Here is an 18,378-nt window from a genome sequence, read left to right on the forward strand (position 1 = left end):
TAATTTAAAAATGTTTCTGTCTTGCATCTACAAAACACACTGAGGCTTTTACAGCTCCCGTGAGCAAGTAGGACTATTGAACAGGCCAGATCAAAAACAGAGTCTGTCTCGGTGGAGAACAGTCAGTCCTGCAATCGGCCCGTTTCGTCTGTTGAGGTCGGATCCTGCGGCCGCAGGGGAAGCGTCTTCAGCCTTTTTTGTCTCCACGGGTATTGCCAAAGCAGCCTTGGCAGGAAGATCGTCCGTGATGGTCTGTCTGCTCTTCTCCACTGGTTATCTGCTCTTTGTGCTCTTCATGCTTTCTGGTCCACAACAAGAATGTCCTGTCACCTGACATGCACATTAATTATCGTGTTCCAGAGCAAAGAGAATTGCATACAGTAATGAGTTCCAGATTAGCACAGCCAAGGAAAGGGGCAGCCCCCAGACCCCCAAATGAGACGGTTGTTACGAAAAGGCAGTTTAGAGAAGGCCCCAATTCACACCCGCTAGCACATAATCTGGCTTCAGTGCTCTTCATTTTACATGATGTCCAAGTCCATCCATGATGTCTTACTTAGCATTTTGGGCAAAGAAGGTCACTATGATTTGCTCAATACGTCATGTTTAAAAAGCTGGCTTATCAATTCACCCTTAGAATGCCACAGTATTTAGAGAGGAAAATTAAATATTCCACAATCCTTGACTGATTACTTGAGGATTGCCTAGATTTTTAAGTCTTGTGGTTGTGTTTTGTACTGTTGCTCCTGAGCTGTGGCTCACAAAGTGGAAATGGTTGCAAGAGTCAGAATTGTCATCAGGAGGAAAATCACATTCGGAGGCTTGGATGCTGCAGTGTAACAATAATAAAGACATGCAAGCATTATTAGCAATCTAGACTGAACTTATGGACTGAATTTATGAAGTTCACCCCGGGATGGTTGGTTCTGATTTGACTAAGTGAGTTTCCACATTGAAAGCAGTTGGGCGTTTACATGGCTTTGTTTCTGCTGCATCTGCTAATTGCAGATGGTTGCAACAGAACGGAATACTGGCTGCATGTGAAACGTAAGCCCTACCATTTACTACCTATGTGTGTAACTCATGTATACCCCACACATTCAGTCCTTAAAAGCTGAAAGAAATAAGAGACTAGCCTGAATCATTCAAGGAGGCGTGTGGGTCATTTTTCATCTGTAGAGTGGCTTTCCATAAGTGGAACGGAGGTCCTCTACAATTACCAGCCCAGACACTTAAGGGTCTTCCTAGCAGTTGTTACTTAAAGAATTTTTTTTCCCTTATCAATGGGAAATGGAGCCGGGGGAGGGGGTGTCCCACAGCACAATGGTCTCACCAGCTCTTGAGCACTGGGAGGATTCCAGGCCTTCTAAAGAGTCCAGGAACGGCTGCCCCAGCCAGGACTCGAACGTTCTTCTCTCTCCCACTGGCACAATTTCAATTGTGGAATCCTTGAAGATTAAATCCTGCTTTTGGAATTCTGATGAACTGAACATTTTAAATCCATCCGGGTTGTTGTCATTGCCAAAGAAATCCTGAAAGTTAAGGCCAAGAGTTTTTTTGACAGCCCTCTGCCCAGGGTCATTCTCTGCCAGGAGCTGCTGGGGATGCTGCGAGGCCCTGTTCCCTTCGGAGGAAACGGAGCAGCCAGGCTAGTCCAGATCCCAGGCAGCTTCAGCCATCCGGGAGCACAAGCATCCAAGCATGTCAAACCCTAAACTGGGCTCAGAAAATTCAATATCCACATTGTGTGCTATGCCTGTACAAATAAATACCCCGTGTTTTTTGTCTCATCTGATTCTGTTGCTGCAATGGTATGTGGGGAAAGAAATTTCCATTAACAAGATGGCTACTCAGGTGTGATAAACCCAACATCTTGGATAAAGAGCAGCCTCTGTAGATGGAAGGAGGAGGCAGCCTGTCTGTCCACTAACCGGTTCCTTCCAGACTCTGCAGGAGTTACCCTCTGGCCCTCCCTGGGACTGGCTGCCTGGCCGCCTCAGTGACGTGGCTGGCTTTCTGGAACAGCTGAACTACATCCTTCATGTTCCTGCACTTCCCCATATAAATGCTGTGTGTATCAAGAGCACAGAATCCATTTTTTTACAGCCCTTGCTCAAGAGGTATATCTGTGTTGCCTATGTTACGGACTTTGGTTCAACAAACGTGTTTTACATAATGGGGGAGGAAAGTAATTGTTCTTCTTTTGCTCACTTTTAACACTTTGATCTAACTTTTCATCCTAACAAGTAACCTGTGGCTTAAGTCCATTGTTCCGTATCCTGCACTCTAAGACTATTGTATGTGCACTTCTATCTTGTCATTTCTCCAGGGGCTCAAGGCAACAACTTACACATGGAACTTCCTTTATTCGTACAGCAGCAATCTTGGGAAGCAGGTTGAGCTGCAAGAGAGCCATGCTAGTCCCAGAGTGCCCTTGAACAGGGTGTCCAGCCCCGTAATCCCAACACACCGCTGGTGTTCCACATGTCATGGCGAAGAATAGGTTCTGATCTCCTCTCTTAGTCTGCTCAAACATCCACTTCCATGGATCTCTCCTTGTAGGACTTAATTCAAATCCCTTGAATTCTCTTTACTCTTTTTTACAGTATTCTATTTTTTTTCTGCATCTCAGGATTACATCTAGACAAAACACTCTAGAGGGAATGGAACGGTTCAGAATAGAGGCACTATTCCACCTGATCGTTTGAAAATGACATCGCCACAGCTACAGTTCAGTTTGCCATTATACAGTTGCCTCTTTGAGTTTACTCAACATGCTTAACTGGGTCTGCTAAAGTGCTGGCTGCATTCGCACAGGAAGCACAGCTAGGTTGTTTCAATATTTCTGTCCTTGTTTTGTTAGCCTATCCAGCCTATTCGTTTTTATTTCCTACAGTATGTCATCTGTCTATAAACTACAGCATAATAATAAATAAAAAGCTAGAGGTAATAATGATAATATCATTAGCTTTTTATTTATTACAATACATTATATTAAATATTATGTTAAATAATATTAAAATAACAATAGAAATCTAGTGGTAAAGTCCCACTAGACTGCTTTAGTGATGGCACACTCACCCAACCAGACTGGAACCCTAACCCTAAAAAGTAATGGAGAAAAGCTAATCGCCCCATCATGCAAACGAGGAACAGCTCAAAGGCAGCAGGCTTCCCCCCACATCTCGGACTAAGCCTACCTGAGCCTTACGCAGAAGTCCATACACTACCAGGGCACTGGTGTCTGGGTGGACCATGATGGCACGAGGAGGCACTTGGCCCCAGTGACAGTGAGTAAACTGGGGAACTTCAGCACGGGCACCGTTTGGGCACAAGAGCTGGAAATCGGCAGACCGAAGCCTTGAGGCCCAGGTATCAGTATTGTGCCCTGAGAGAAGGAAAGAGAGGCTGAAGCATTCCGGACATGACAATCAACACACCCATGTGAGAGAAGAGCCCACCTACCATCGGTGTTTTCGAAGACTGAACTGTGCTTGACAAAAGCCACGTCGCCACGACCCTCTGCTAAGCATCTGCAGAGAAGACATTGATCCTGTTAGCCATTCTGGTGTGGGGAGGCAAGTGTGTTGCTAGGCTGGGCCTCCACGGAAAGGCGCCTTGAAGAGCAACCAGGGGCCCCAAGAGCAGCCCCTGCACCCTGCTTCTCTCCTCTCTGCAAAATAATGCTTCCGTTTATCCCAGGGAAGAAGGAAGCTGGCTCCCTCCTCCCTCTCAGCCATGGTGCCTGGTGATAGCTGGGGGGGGGGGCTGTGTGCTGGGGGGGGAGATGGTAGCCAGAGTACAAGAGGCACTGCTCCCACAGCTGAAAAAGTAAGCCCTAGACAAAGCTAGCTGGTGCTGAGAATGTTTTGTCTCCTCCCTATTTTTTAATAGTCAACATCTACATATTTTTGACACCCAAATGCAGATAAAAGTCAGCGCTTCTTCATTCTGGTACTGGCCATGCTGAAGTATACCACTCAGACAGACAGACGTGAGTGACTTAGTCCAGACTTAAGGCGTGAAGCTTGCTCCTTCCTAAAACTGGGATGAAGCCGCCTGCCTGGTTACCTGAAGGCTCCTGTGTAGCCGTAATACGTCTCCCGGCTGCTGGCGTTGCACCTGAAATTTCCCTGGCTGTCCCCAATGCAGAGCTCGCAGAGGTTGGCAGGGTAGCCCTCCTTCTCGGCTGTCGGAATGCAGCTGGCGGAGAAGAAGCCACTCACCGCTGAAACCAGAAGAGCAGAGCCAGGGAGAGCCCGTGAGGGCGACTGCGGGGAGAACCACCCAGGATCGACCCACAAGCACCGCTGGATGTTGGTTCCCAGCTTCCACGACTCCTTTTCTGAAGTTATCCTTTCTCACATGACCTTTGAACTTCCCTCCTGTCAGTCTGAGGTTATACCTCTATATTCTTGATTTCTGCTCAGTATTGAATATGCTGCCTTCTAGAATCTTATTCACAGCCTTAATATACAGTATTTAAATGTTTCAATCATGCCCCCCCCCGGTCCTTTTCTTTCTATCCTCCAGGCTGTGCAAGTTCAATTCCTCCCATCTCTCCTCATAACGTTTTGCCGCTCAGACCGTGCGCCATTTTCGTTGCCCGTCTCTGGACTCGCTTTGCCTTATCGGTGATCTTCAGTGATGTCCCCAGAAGTGGAGACACAGTGTTCCAAATGAGGCCTGACTAAATTCCTCCCTGGAGGGATTAGGACCTCCTTCTTCCTTGCTCGGGATCCCCTCTCGGGTTGCATCCCAGAATTTTGTTTGCCTTCACAGCTTTACGACGGTCGTAGCATCCTGGGGTCACGCGATCCTCTTGTGATCTTCTGACAAACAAAGTCAATGGGGAAGCCTGATTCACTAAACAATCACGCTACTCACTTAACAGCTTCAGCGATTCACTTAACAACCGTGGCAAGCAAGGTCATACAATGGGGCAAAACTCACTTAACAACTGTCTCGCTTAGCAATAGAAATTTGGGGCTTGATTGTAGTTGTAAGTTGAGAACTAACTTTTACTGCAGATCTTAAGCGCACTGGCCTATAGTTTCCCGCTTCTTCCCTAACCCCCTTCTTCAAAACAACATTAGCCGTTCGGCAATCCTGGGGAACTTCACTTGTTGGAAGAGATGGCTGAACAGGTCAGTTAAGGGCCCAACGAGCACACCTAGAAGTTCCCTGGGAACTCTGGGATGAATTCCCTCCAGACCCCACGGCTTTCTCAAGCTTTACGCGGGCTGGCTCACCTGCCCCCTCCACCCCTGAAAACCCTGGGAAAGAACCCCCACCGCCAGGGCTGGTATATGGCACACACACACGCCCCAGTCCGTGTCTGTTACTGGCGTCATCCGCTCCTGAGCAGAGGCACCTGTCAAGAGGGTTGGTTAAAGCCAGGTCTCCCTTAACATAAGAATTGTTTTCATTTTTGATATTGGTGATTGCTTTTTTTTTCTCCTTTTGTCGCTAATGTACCTTTTAAAAGTCCCCCCTTTTATCCCCCTTTTCAATAGATTTAGCCAATTCTTTCTGCACTTTAGCAGCACTAATAACTTCTTTGTCTTTCTTCCCTCTCTAGCAACTACCTTTCTGCTATTCTTCTATCTTCTATATGCTGATTTCTTTTCCTTTGCTATCCTCCTATGTGCCTCTGCTGTGAACCAGAAAGAGTTTCTCTTTCTTTTGCTTTTGCAAACGGTGTGTCTCGCGTAGAGAATAGTTGCCACCGAGATGGCTTCACAAATAGACTGTGAGTTTTCTGAATTAGTGTTGCTTTTCATGCCCTTCGTCACATAAATGACAACTCCACACAGACACACACACACACACAACATCTGCTAGTTCACAAAATTTGTTGCCAAAGTTTGGATTGTTCCTTATTCAGTTGCTCCCGATCTGAAAAGCCTCATTTTGCCAGGATTGTCTCAGTTCTTGTGAGCTTCTGCTTGGGCCCTATCAGTCGTCAGTCACCCCTCCCCCTTTACCTTTGAGAAGGTTGCATTCCTGGGGCTGAATGAGCCCCTTTTGCAATAGCAGGCCGATGGGTATGTTCCAGCCGGCCATGCGCCCATAGCCGGTGTGGCAGGACCTTTTCTGCTGTAGATCATGGATGGTGAAGGCGTCAGACGTTGCTCGCTTCACCACTGCCACCGCATAGTAGGTGCTCACGGTATCCCCATCTGCGTATAGGGAGGAGAAGGAGAGAGTCAAGCAAGCCTCAAGGGGTCCCATTCTACGACCCTGCCTCCAAGGGTGCCTCAATGAAGGCTTGAGAGGGCTGCTCTAGGCCCACTCACTGGGTATCTTTTGCACATAGCGGAAGGCTCCAAGCTCAGTAAAAGAACACAGGATCTCCACCATTCGTGCCTGGGGAAAATGGGATGAGCTGTACTATTCCTTGTCATCTTGGTCAAATATGGTGGGGTCTGGAAGGTACCGTAAACTAGGCGATGTTCAGCCTAAGAGGATCGCTTCTGTCCAAGACTTTCTGCAATATTTCCACTTCCTGGCGGGTGCTGAGTCCACAGACAGCTGCAGAATGGCTGGCACATAAAGCCTCTGTGTGTTCTTACCTGCGTAGTGTTCTGCAGCAGCTGGCACCAGGCCGTAGGTCTTCCCGGCTACGTAAACATCCTTTCCAGCCAGAACCACAGCGTCAATGTCTCTTTTCTGAAAGGAAGTTCAGAGAGATTGGAATGCTCCCCTTCGAGGCCTGGCTGCCTCCTGAGGGCCCCTTCCCCCCCCTCCAGGCAGCCCATTCAATCCGGCCACTGTGGCCAGCCAGCCGGTGAGGGCCAGAAGAAAGTTGTTCTGGCTGTTAGCCCCGCCAGGTAGTCTAGACAAGTAGCACAAACTGTGAGTCCTGACGGTTCTCCAGTCTGCAGGACTTCCTCCCAGGGTCATTCCCGTGTGCCACTGCAGTGCCAAAGGACCAGCCCGAGCCTCCCACTGGGCAGGCAGGAGGGGTCTGTGATAATTCACCATGGCCAGCTGGCCATGACCAACTCGCCACGGCCAACTCATCATGACCAACTCGCCACAGCCAACTCACCACAGGACAACTCGTTGCTGGACAAAAATTACACTAATAAAGAAATGGTGGAATAGAATCATTAAAGAAAGGATGCAAAAGGAGGGACAGAATGAAATGTGATTGACAAAAATTAAAATATTTTTTTATTTATTCTAAATAATTAAATAGAATTGTTAAATTGTTCCCCAGAGAGTTGTCCTGCGGCAAGTTGGCTGTACATAGTCATCCCATTCCCGGCAGGAGACGGGGCTGTCAGCCTCTCTGGCCCCAAGGGAGACGGAAGGGGCTACCCAGCCAAGCCTTCCGATTCCCCAGCCAGCCTCACCCTCCGAAAGGGCTAAGCTTTGTTGGGAGTGGAGGAGGGCAAAGAGTCCTGCCAGCAGAGAGCCTGGAGAGGCCTGGAGAAACTTTACTCCCCCACAGCCACCCTTCCCGTGCCAGTCTTTGGAGGGAGGTCAGACCAAGAAGCAGCTGTGGCAGGACCATAATAGCTTCAGCAAGGCAGCTTTACCCATATGCAGGACAGAATAGCCATCTAGAAAGTCTGCCCTAGTGGGCTCATATTGCCTTTCTTTCTCGTGCTTCCTAACACTCTTTTCTGAAAAGTCTCCCCTCCTCCACTAAAAGCTCATTATTTTGGGCCCTTCTCAAGGCCAGAGCCACATGCCTTTAAATCCCACCACTTGCTCTCACGGAAGTGGCTCCCATTTCTTGTTGGAGGGCTGGGTGCCCCCCATCCTTTCTCTGAGGAGGCACATTCCCCAAGGCTTGCACACGGTGAGTGTGAGCCAAGGCTCCTTGGAGCCTGCTTGCGCGCGCGCACACACACACACACACAAAGAGAGAGAGAGAGACAGACAGAGACAGAGGCCAGGTGTCCTTGCACAACCTTCCACTCAGTATCTGTTGCCTCTGCCCTCTGGAACATCTCCCCACCTCCCGGAGTGAGGCTGGCCCCCAACCCCCCCTGACCTTCCACAAGAGCCCAAAGACCTCCTGCTCTGCCAGTTGGCTTGGGGCTGCAATGGGGGGGAGGGGGCCTTCCCATTGAAGCTGGCTTATAAGGTCAAACTCCCCCCCAATTCATCCTACTCCCTCCCTCCCCATCTTTTAGCTATTGTATTTTGGATTTCTACAGTTTTGTACCATTCTATTTATATAGTTTCATTTTTAATATTGTAAGCCACCCTGTAGTAAGATGGGTGGCCAATAAATGTGAAAGATAAATAAAATAAATAACTCTCACCTGAATGCGTTCCATGCACTGCTCTGGACTCTGGGCTGAAACACACTGGATTTCTGGCTTCAGATTCTGGCTCTTAAAGGCGGCGGCCATCTTGCTGCATTTCCAAATTTCCTCCGCTGAGAAGACGCACCAGCGCAGAAATCCTGGCAGCTCTGCATCGGAAGAGGAAGAGCCTCACCAGAGTCCCACGCGGGCTTCTTTCAATGCAGAAACAACGGCTCCCATCGGTTTTCCAAGCCAACGGAGACAAACCCTGAATTCTATCCCTGGACAAGACTGGTCTAGCATTTTATTTATTTATTTATTCAATTTATATAGCTATCAATCTCACATTTGTGACTCAGGAGAGCTTCCAATTAACTCATAAGCCGGACCAAACAATAAAGAAACCCAACAGCCGTACAAACAATACAAATGTTAAAACCATTAAACAGTTTAAGGCCCCATAAGTTACCAGGATACTGTGGTAACCAAGAAAACCAAGTCGTTGCTTCTCTGCCTGGCAAACTGAGAGATATTTAGGAAGGTCCAAAATCCGAAAACCCCAAATATCCTGATGATGTAAAAACAGCTTCGGGGCATCCAGAAAAGAGAACTAGGAGACCCTCATGGGAAAGTCCCTGGAAAAGCTCTTAGAATACTTTCTTAGCGAATAAGAGACAAATCTCCCTTTCGGGACCTTTATGGCTTCCCTCCAGAAGTTGTGGATGCTCCACTGGAGGTTTTCAAGAAGAGGATGAGCAGCCATTTATCTGAAACAATAGAGGGTTTCCTGCTTGAGAAAGGTTGGACTAGAAGACCTCCAAGGTCTCTTCGAACTCTGAATCAGAATAACAGAGTTGGAAGGGACCTTGGAGGTCATCTAGTCCAACCCCCCACCCAAGTATTCTGTACGGTAGTCACATTTTCTGTTGCCCCACATGTTGCCCACATTGCCAACCCACATTGCCTCTTGCTCTTCCACCAGAACTCTCGCCTCAGGACAGCGGAACCAAGAAGACTTTTTTTTGTTATAAAGGCAACTTGCAAGACGTACTTTTAGGATCACAATCCAAGCCTCGCATGGCACGCAGGTATTCATCTCCCAACCAAGCCTGGTAGGTCTGTTCCATAATGGGAACCAGCTCTACGGTAGAGTCTTTAAAGAGAAGATTTTTCCCTCCATAGGCTGTAGAGTCAAACATCTGGAAGCTGGAGTTTCCACCACTCAAACTTCGCTGTAGCATGGACAGAAAAAAGCACATCTGCCTGGGGAAAACCTCTGGATTCCTGAGGACAAACCCACCATAGGGCTTCAGATCTGCCGTTCTCTGATAGGTTGAAAAGGGCCTGACCTGAATGTCAGCTGAAACCCAAAAGCTTTACCTGCCCAGGCCAGCTCTAGCAGCTGCCCTCTCTCCCTCCTCCTCCTCCTCCTCCTCCTCCTCCTCTGAGAGCCAAGTGGCAGCACTTTCTTTCCTCAGAGCTTGGCTGAAGAGCCAAAGCCGAGAGGATGCGGCCCTATGTGTGTGGGCGGTGGGGGATGGGGGCTGAGTAAGCCAAAGTTTTGAGCCAGAGAGGAAGATTTGTTTTCAAAGGTAAATCTCTAAGCCTTCTAGTGAAATTCGAGAGAAAGGCAATTTTGGGAAGACAGGCAGGAAAATTCTAAAACTTTCTTTTGGTTTCACAAACTTGAAGGTTGTAAACAAACAGCCTCTTTGCAATTAAAACATGGAACATTGAAGGTACATTACAGCCATTCTAAATTGCAGGCAAGAGCTGGCAGAGAGGCAATAAGATGTTTACTACCTTTTGAAACAAGAGTTCACAGAATGTTATTGGAGGCATGCACCTTCCGAAGCCTTTTTTACCTCTGCCTTGCTCGTAAACAACATGCACATGTAGGATGCAGAGAGAAGGAATTCAGATTACATTTCCTGACTGTTGAAACCTGATTGTAGAAACATTACAGACTTTAAATTGCAGATTTTAGGAATTAAAACACATTTTCTAACTATTGCTTGATTGCAGAAAACACACACGCACGCAGTAAGAATTAATTGCTGTCTTTGACTTCTTACTTGCAGACAACACACACAGTGCAGCCAGTAAAATTGATTGCTGTTATTTAACTTAAGCTTTTTTGCAGATAACATGCATACACAATGGATTGCTGCAGTAAAAATTAATAAATGTCTTTTGACTGTTCTGGATCGAAGCTCGTTGTGCTAGTGATTTAATTCCTTGTTAAGACACTTGCACTAGTATGTTTAAGCGAATTTAGTCACAATTAACGGCCCTTTTCAGACAGTGAACTCATAAAGCACCTGGTTCATCTGAAATACCTTTATTTTGCATGTAGAAGAAGATTACAGCAGAGAAGGTGTGGTCAGGTGAAGTCTGGACGGTACTTTAAGGTCAAAAGACAGTAACAGGATTACTGTCCGCATGGCTTGTGTTCAGATGTTACAATGGAGGATGGAACACAGAGGAACAAGGAGAAGGGGGAAGTCCAACCCAGTAGGGGTGGATCCTAGTACAGCATCATGAGCAGGATAGGAAATACATCACAAAGGGGAAAGGTACTGGCAGACCCAATTAACATATTATAATTTCCTAAGAACAGACACGTGGTGGCAGCACACAAAGCACGGGAGGAGAAGCCAGGAGGCTGCAGGGATGCAGCTGCTGGACTGGGACCATCGTGATCCAGGTCCAACCCAGACTCAGCCTGAAACTTCCTGGGTAACTTTGGACCAGACACACTGATCTGTGTGGGGATGTAACGGAGGAAAATCCCCACAGAAGTCAGCTTGATCTCTTGGGGAAAACGTGGGATAAGACTCCAGCCTAGAAATGCCTAAGGAGAAGGTCCTTTATTTATTTTTATTTTATTTATTTATCACATTTAGAAACTGCCCATCTCCCTCACAGAGGGACCTACTTAACTTAAAGGATGGGCCACTTACTGGCTCCAAGCTCCCACCCGATCACATTGTGGAACTTCTGGCAGCACATGGTTTCATGACATGTTGTTATTTATTTCTAAGCATTTGAAAGTAAATTTTCATTGCTTAACATTATACATAAGAACAACAACCCATTAAACAACTATAAATCAGGATACCATAAACCTCTGCCTGCCTACTTGAGCACCGATGTTCACCACCTTCCTAAATCATTCATACCATGTGGAGAGCAAACTATTTCATGGGGAGGCCATGCTCTGCCTCTCCCGGGGTGGGAACCTGCATCCCCCTCCACTCCTGGCTGGGCAGACCAAAAGGGAACCAGGAGCCAAGCCCGGTTAGAGGGCTTTACGGTCACCAGGATCTTCGCTTGTGCTCTACTGGCACCAGGACAGGCCCACAGCAGAGGCTGGACTCTTCTAAAGGGCAGTCGGGCTATTGCTTCCTGTGCTGCGGCCAGCAGGGCTTTCAGGGCCACCTCCAGGGAGAGTCTACCTAGAGGCCTTGGAGAGGCCTTAAGCAGAGGACAGCCAGGGCAGGAGGAAGAGTACAGCCGGCCAAAAGCTTTGGTGGCCACGGCCTCCCCCCGGTGCTCTGGCAGGAGCCTTGAGCTGCTTACATGGGGCCCTGGCAAGGAGAGGGCAAACCCTCCGAAGGGTCCTTGGAGTTTTCTGCCAAGAGCACACATATGCTGACTAGACTGAAAAAGGCAAAGGAGGCCTCTCTCCTTTAAAAACCCAGCTGGGGGCCTCCCTCATCGTGGCCCTGTGTGGTGCCATTAATGGGTCCTGCCCACTTGGCAGTGTCTCCCCTCTGCCAGCCCTGAGCTCCAACTGCCCTGGCACGAGGGCCCTGCTCAGCCCGTGGATGTCGGGCAGCCATGTAGCTGTGAGAGGCACAGCTGTGGCAGAGGAACCGAGACCTGAATTTGCTTCAAGGAGATGGGCGCTCAGTAAGACAATATCATGAAACACACAGGCCTGTTGCTTCAGTCGCTCAACTCTACTGGGCTCGCAAGCAGCAACGCGCAAAGACAAGACCATCCTCTACAAAGACTGGGAAGCTCACCTGTCCTTGATCCAGCACTTCAAAGATGAGGCTGCCTTCCACGTCCTGCCGGGTGATCACGGCATGAGCAGGGACCCGTGCCAGGTGACAGGTCCGCCACTCGCTGACTGCCGCCCGGCTCCCATCCTGGCAGAGCAGCTGGAAGTCCTCCAAGGTCCAGGGAGGCTGAGCTTGGCCTGGAAGAAGAGCATTGGCCTGAAAGGAGAGCATTGGCCTCTCCTTCCGCCTTCCTCCCCCACCCCAGGTGGACCCCAGAGCTGAGCTCTAGGCTGGGCACTTGGGAGGGGCTGCCGACACTGTGGAGCACCTGGGCAGAGATGGGTCATTCCAAGTGGGCCCAGAACATAAATTGGCTTTATTTTAAAATGGTGAAACAGTAAGAAAAGTAAATATGTGCCATTTAAAAATGGCTGTTCCATTTTTAATTTATAATTTTAGGAAGCTTCTTATGACTGACAAAATAGCTGAACTTTTACATTCCAATCTGGTTTCACACTAACTTGCTAAACCCAGGTTTAGAAGCCATAATTCCTGGGTTCACATCCTGTTAACATGCTATATCACCTACCCAAGAATTATCCAGAGGATGCTGTGTCTGTTCTGATAATTGACGCGTTCAAACATGCGCCCACCTATCCCAACCTGCAGTTAGGGTTAAATTTCTGGGAAAGCAGTTTGCCCTCACACGCCCCCCCCCCCCGCCAACTGGGAGCATAAGAGTGTGACCCAGGCCTGCCCTGGCTGGACTCCTCTCGCCTCCCACCCACCCACCCATCCAGCCATACTTTGGACCCTCTGAACTGAGGAGGAGGATGGGAGACACGCTCTGCCCAAATTCTTCTTGCCTCCTGCAAATTTCTGACCACTTTCCCCTCTGATTAAGGCAGAGAGGATTGGAGAGAGCCTTTTCTGGGCAGGGAAGGCTTGACTGAGAATTGACGGGATTGTGGAATGTACCTAAAAAAGAAAATTTGGCCAAAAGCAAACCTTTGACATTAGAAAAGCAGAATTTTATAAATGTGGGATGCTGGTACATAACATTTCGCAGCAAGAGAAGCCAATGAGCAGGACTTCCTAAAGAAGAGATACTAAAAGCACAATTAGGACACAATCTGAGTAAGGGAGAGGGAAAGGTAGGAGAAGATGCTTTTGCAAAGCAAAGCGAAGACGGATATGGGGAGTGGAAAGGAGGAGAAGCAGCCGTACTAGGCTGGTGGTGATGTCAGGCACACGAACACTCGGACTAAGCTGCAGGAGGGGAAGGACACTTAAAACAACAACCACAACAGAAGGAATGGGTATTATAGAAATATGCTCAAAAGAAAAAGAATCAGTATACTAGGAGTTCGCTGAAGAAGGCAAAATGCTAAGAGGTAACAGGAAAACAGACCCACTCAATTTGGTCTTTTTTGGGCCAAAAGCAGGGAGGGGGTGAAGTGGGACGAGAGGGCAGCCCAACTCGGATCAGGGAATTCTTCCCCACGTGGAATGGCTCACCGTCCATGGCTTCGGTCACCGTGGTATGCTTGACGAAGGCCACCTCTCCTGGCCCTTCCGCCAGGCACCTGTGGGGAGCACCAGCAGTCGTTGGCCACAGACCCTCGGCACTTCCCACCCAGACGACCCCCAAGAGGCATCTTGGCCTGTGGCAGGACATCCACCCCCCTCCTACTGTGGCTTTTCCAAGGAAAAGAGCATCCTCCCCCACACAGATACCTGAAGGCACCCAAGTAGTCGTAAAATCCCTCTTTGGGGCTCATCTCACACTTGTTCTGCCCAGCAGAGTCTCCTCTGCAGAGTTCACAGAGGGAGGGAGGGTCCCCAACAGCAGTTGCCCCAGGGACACAGCTGGCATTGAAATAGTCACTGACGGCTGAAAGAGGAGGAGGAGGGGGGGAGAAAGAGAAGAGGGGCTGCATCTTCAGTTGCAACATCCTCCTCCATCTAGCCTCCCTGCTCACCCCAAGGAAAAGGACCACGGGGGATAAAGCCCTTTTGTGGGGCCCAGCAGGCCTCCCACGACCCGGGCAGGACTTACCTTGGGTGACACTGCAACCCATCATGGGCATTCGGCCGCTATCAAGGAGGAGGCCCACCGGGATGTTCCAGCCAGCTGTTCGGTTGATCCCTGTATGACAGGTCTTGGCCCCTCTCAGGTGGTTGATGGTCAGGCTGGAGCTGGCCTTCACCACTGCCACTGCGTAGTAGGAGGTGCCAAGGTCTAGAGAGGCAACGGGAAGGCCACTTACTCCAGCTTCTCTCTGCTGCGTTCACAACGGGGAGAAGTGCCGCGTGAAGGCAAACCCTCCAAATGCAGCGAGAGCATTCTACCCATAGCAGGGAGACAAGGCACTCGGCCCTCCTTGGTCTGGGAAATAATACACTTTTATCACATACAGCAGAATGAAATATTTTGTTTTTTTACGATGGAGGAGGAGGAAGAGGAGAAGAAATTGTTGTTATTATTATAAAACTTTTATTCATTAAACATGAACCTCAGTTGGCACTAATTGTTGACATGGGTTGCTGCCAGCATCCTAGGTATCAACCAGGTACCTCCTTAAAATGTAAGATGTTGTTGTTGTTGTTATTATTATTATTGGAGTGGCTGATGCCGCAATAAACCCAACTGCTCTAAAATCCAAAGAGCTGCGTCAAATTTCATTGCTCAGTCCAAAGAGCATCAAAGGAGAACGAGAGGCAAATAAGGCGTTTGTTAAGTACTTTGCAGACAATAAAAACAGACGCAGATTTATCAGTACTTTGCACACTGCATTCCGGCTGAGCCTTTTGCCCTCAACACGTGCAGTGCGCTAGTGACACTTGTTTCCTCCGCTGGGCAGATCTGGAACAGTGTCTTTTCTTTCACCTCTGGTTCCTCAAGTGCAAAATAGTATCAGTAATTCTACAAAATCCATGAGAGGCAGAAGACAAAGAGGTGGTCACTGGTCTTGTGGCCTCTTCTTTGGTCCAAAGGAGAAGCTTTATGACGGCTATTTAATAGGCAGCTACGGAGCCTTCCCTGCTGCTCCTCTCGCCCACTTACCTTGGCCATAGGCCTCAGCCACGACTGGTTTCAGACCGTGCTCCTTCCCAGCCTGGTAAAGGATGCCCCCGTCCACAGTGGCTGCATCGGCCAAATTCCGCTGCATGCAAAAAGAGAACTTCCTGGTAAGAATGGAGGCTGCCTGGCAGCGGCCACAAGAAGACTTCTCAGGAGACGGACTGAGTGAAGCAGTGGTGTGGCCAGGCCATTTCCCAAAAGCTTTGCCCTGCTTAATGTGCAGGTCCAATACACCAGAGTTCCCCAACCTTTCCAGGTTGGAGGCCTGGGGAGAGGGGAAAGAGGGAATGACTTTGTGGGAGGGGCAGGCACATGTGTGTGTGCATGCATGTGCATGCATGAGCACCCACAATGTTCACAGCAATGTGTGAGTGGGGGCACAAGCGCCCGCAATGAGGCTCGTGCAAGTGGGACAGAGGACTCCGGCGATGAGGCTCACACGAATGGGATCACGAGTGCCTGCGGCGATGCTCACACATGGGCCACAAAGGCCACTGACATTCACAGCACTGCTTGCGCGAGTCGGGTCCTACAGTAGATGCGCAAGCACCAGCCAGCCCAGTGGCAATTAGGCCACAGCCTGGCAGTGGGCCACAGCCCACAGGTTGGGGGCCTCTGCAATACTCCGTTCACACTGCCCTCCCTGCCTCTGACAGATCCAGAAGCAAATATTTCCCACTTACATTAATCCTAGAGATGCAGTCGGTTACTGAGCCACCATTGACACAGGCCAGTTCAGGGGAGATGTTTGCTCTGGAGAAGGCCCTGCTCATGTCGCTACACTTGGCCAACTCTTGGTCAGAGACCGCACACCAGCGCAGCAGGCTCAATGTGGCAGCTGAAAAGAACACATGCCCACATGCACACCCGTGCAAAGAGCGGTTCAGAGTTCCTGGCTGAAATAGCAGGTGGCCCAGAATCAAGGGCTCCCATAAACCGTTTGCAGATTTCAGGGACCAACTGTCTCCAGTTGTTTCTACCCATCCGATCCAGTCAGGAAGGAAGGGCATGCAAAAGGGCAGTTGGTAGGGCCTTGAGGAGCTTCTGGAAGATTCTGCTCCTGGACATCAGGGTGGCCTGACCCTGCTGGTCTTCCGTAAGGCCCTGGAGACCTGGTTCTGGCCTGGGCTTGGGGCCCCAGGGTTCCCCAGGGACCCGCTTCTTAGTTACGCTAGCGATTCGGGTGGAAGCTGCTCGGCCACTGTGCAGTTTAACTTTTGCAGTCTGTATAATTGCTTTTATAACCCTAACTGTAACTTTGTTTGCTGCTCTGAGTCTCTTGTTGAGGCCATATACATTGCATAAATAAAGGGAAAAATAACTTTTCCAAATATAAACTAAAGTCACTACAGTGAATAGATCTATGCCGAAAATACCTACTGAAAGGCATCATAACCATCCCACTGGATTGTGCACTAGTCTTTCCCATTAGCTGACTTATTTATTGATTGGATTTTGATTGGATTTGGGCACTGCCCAGATCCAAACTCTCTCTGGGTGGCCAAAACTCAGACCAGTAAGATAGCAGAAACACTGTCGTGAGCCTCCTAACGATGAGTTCGGACTAGACTCACCTCACTGGATTCTTGGACAGGCAAGGTGTTTTTTTTGTTTAGTTACCTGGGTTGGATTAAAGCTTTTCTGGCTAACAGAATCGCTGGAAGACCAGCCTGAGCAGAGGCATAAAGGTGTGTTAACCGTCTCAGTAAACACCAAGAAACCCCCTCGGCTACGCTTGGCGGCCAGAGAAAGAAGTCAAAACCTGCCCAAGCCTTGCTCTGGGTGGCCTATTTTCCCACCCAAGGCAGGTTCCGGTGCCCATCGGCTGTGGCGGCCAGAGGGGAGGCTTTGATCTCCTCTTTCCACCAGAGGCCCCTTCTCTGCAGTTCTGCCGTTCTGCTCATTGTGCCCAAGAAAAGGCGCAGATTGCAATCTGCGTCTTTGCCAAAGCAGGGGCAGTTTTTGCTCTTTGGACAGGCTGCCTCCTCCTCCTCCTCCTCCTCCTCCCAACTTTATAAGGTTTCAGCCACACTGTAAGGAACAAGCCCAGTTCACATTCGGAACAGCCCTGGTGGTGGGAGAAGACAGTTTCCCACAAGCGCTTGCAATGATCCGGAGGGCGACAGGAGGCAGCAAAGCAGTTCTTATTAAACAAGCCCGCAATTTTGTCTTGGTCTACATCACTGTATTGTCCAGAAAGCAAAGGAAAGAAAGTCTGTAGGTCTAGAAAAGTCCTGAACCTACTGGAATATACTTTTGCAAATATTTTCCCCCTTCTTCAAATTATAACAAGGGTTAGCAATCAGTAATGCACGAGCCCACAAAAATCCCACCAATACAAGAATAACTGGTGCTGTTGCAAGCTGGAAGGGGAACATCTCTGCACATGAGGAAAGTTAGATGGCTGGGATTTCTCTAGAGGCTGCACCGGAAGCATCTCCTGAATCCACCCTGGCCAAGAAAAGCACCCTCCTCCTACCTGTGGGGAAGCAAAGCAGAAGGGCGAGGAAGCCCGCCGGGGGCTTCATGGTGGGAGCCCTGCGTCTCGTCTCCTCTCTCTCCGGCCCTGCCAGCCAAGGGAGGACTCTGGCCCCTTCTGCAGCCCTGGTCCTCCTCCCGGCCCCTCCCCCTCAGGACACAGGCTGGGCCCTCGGGTGGGGAAGTTAATAACTGCCAAGGTTCATAAATGTGTCCTCCAGCCTGGAAAAGGAGGACTGTGGCCTGCCCAGCACCGCCACCTGGATGGAATAGAGGCTCTCTCAGCAAGGAGGACCAGAGCACAAAAGCCCACCTTGTGTTCTCGCAGGGAAGGGGGCGTGGAAACGGGGGTGGGGGGGAACTGGACAGAAGTCGAGCTACTGAGGTCAGGCCGGGCCCTCCTAGAAGCAGCAGAGCAGGCCTGAGTCCCGATTAGAAGCAGCTGACGTCAGGGGAATTCATCTATTTTTATGACGTAACCCATTTGGCCACCCACCATGTTTTCACCACTTGGGGACCAGCAAATCGACTCCCCCAC

The 18,378-nt window shown here is 49.4% G+C and overlaps 1 protein-coding gene across 1 annotated transcript; it reads right to left on the reverse strand.

Annotated features, from left to right (window-relative positions):
• Window positions 1-103: 103 nt before the first annotated feature.
• MELTF (melanotransferrin) lies at window positions 104-17,890 on the reverse strand (the record flags this gene model as incomplete). The annotated part of the gene is made up of 16 exons (XM_083364919.1): window positions 104-829; window positions 1,334-1,532; window positions 3,201-3,388; window positions 3,466-3,533; window positions 4,072-4,228; window positions 5,988-6,182; window positions 6,576-6,672; window positions 8,283-8,434; window positions 9,319-9,499; window positions 12,299-12,474; window positions 13,796-13,863; window positions 14,015-14,171; window positions 14,337-14,519; window positions 15,345-15,444; window positions 16,046-16,200; window positions 17,842-17,890. 16 exons carry the CDS (start codon window positions 17,888-17,890, stop codon window positions 759-761), a joined length of 2,196 nt encoding a protein of 731 aa, XP_083221045.1. The 3' UTR covers window positions 104-758.
• Between the last annotated feature and the right edge of the window lie 488 nt (window positions 17,891-18,378).

The sequence above is a fragment of the Vipera ursinii genome, assembly GCF_947247035.1.
Source record: "Vipera ursinii genome assembly, chromosome: 5".
NCBI classification, from domain to species: domain Eukaryota; kingdom Metazoa; phylum Chordata; class Lepidosauria; order Squamata; family Viperidae; genus Vipera; species Vipera ursinii.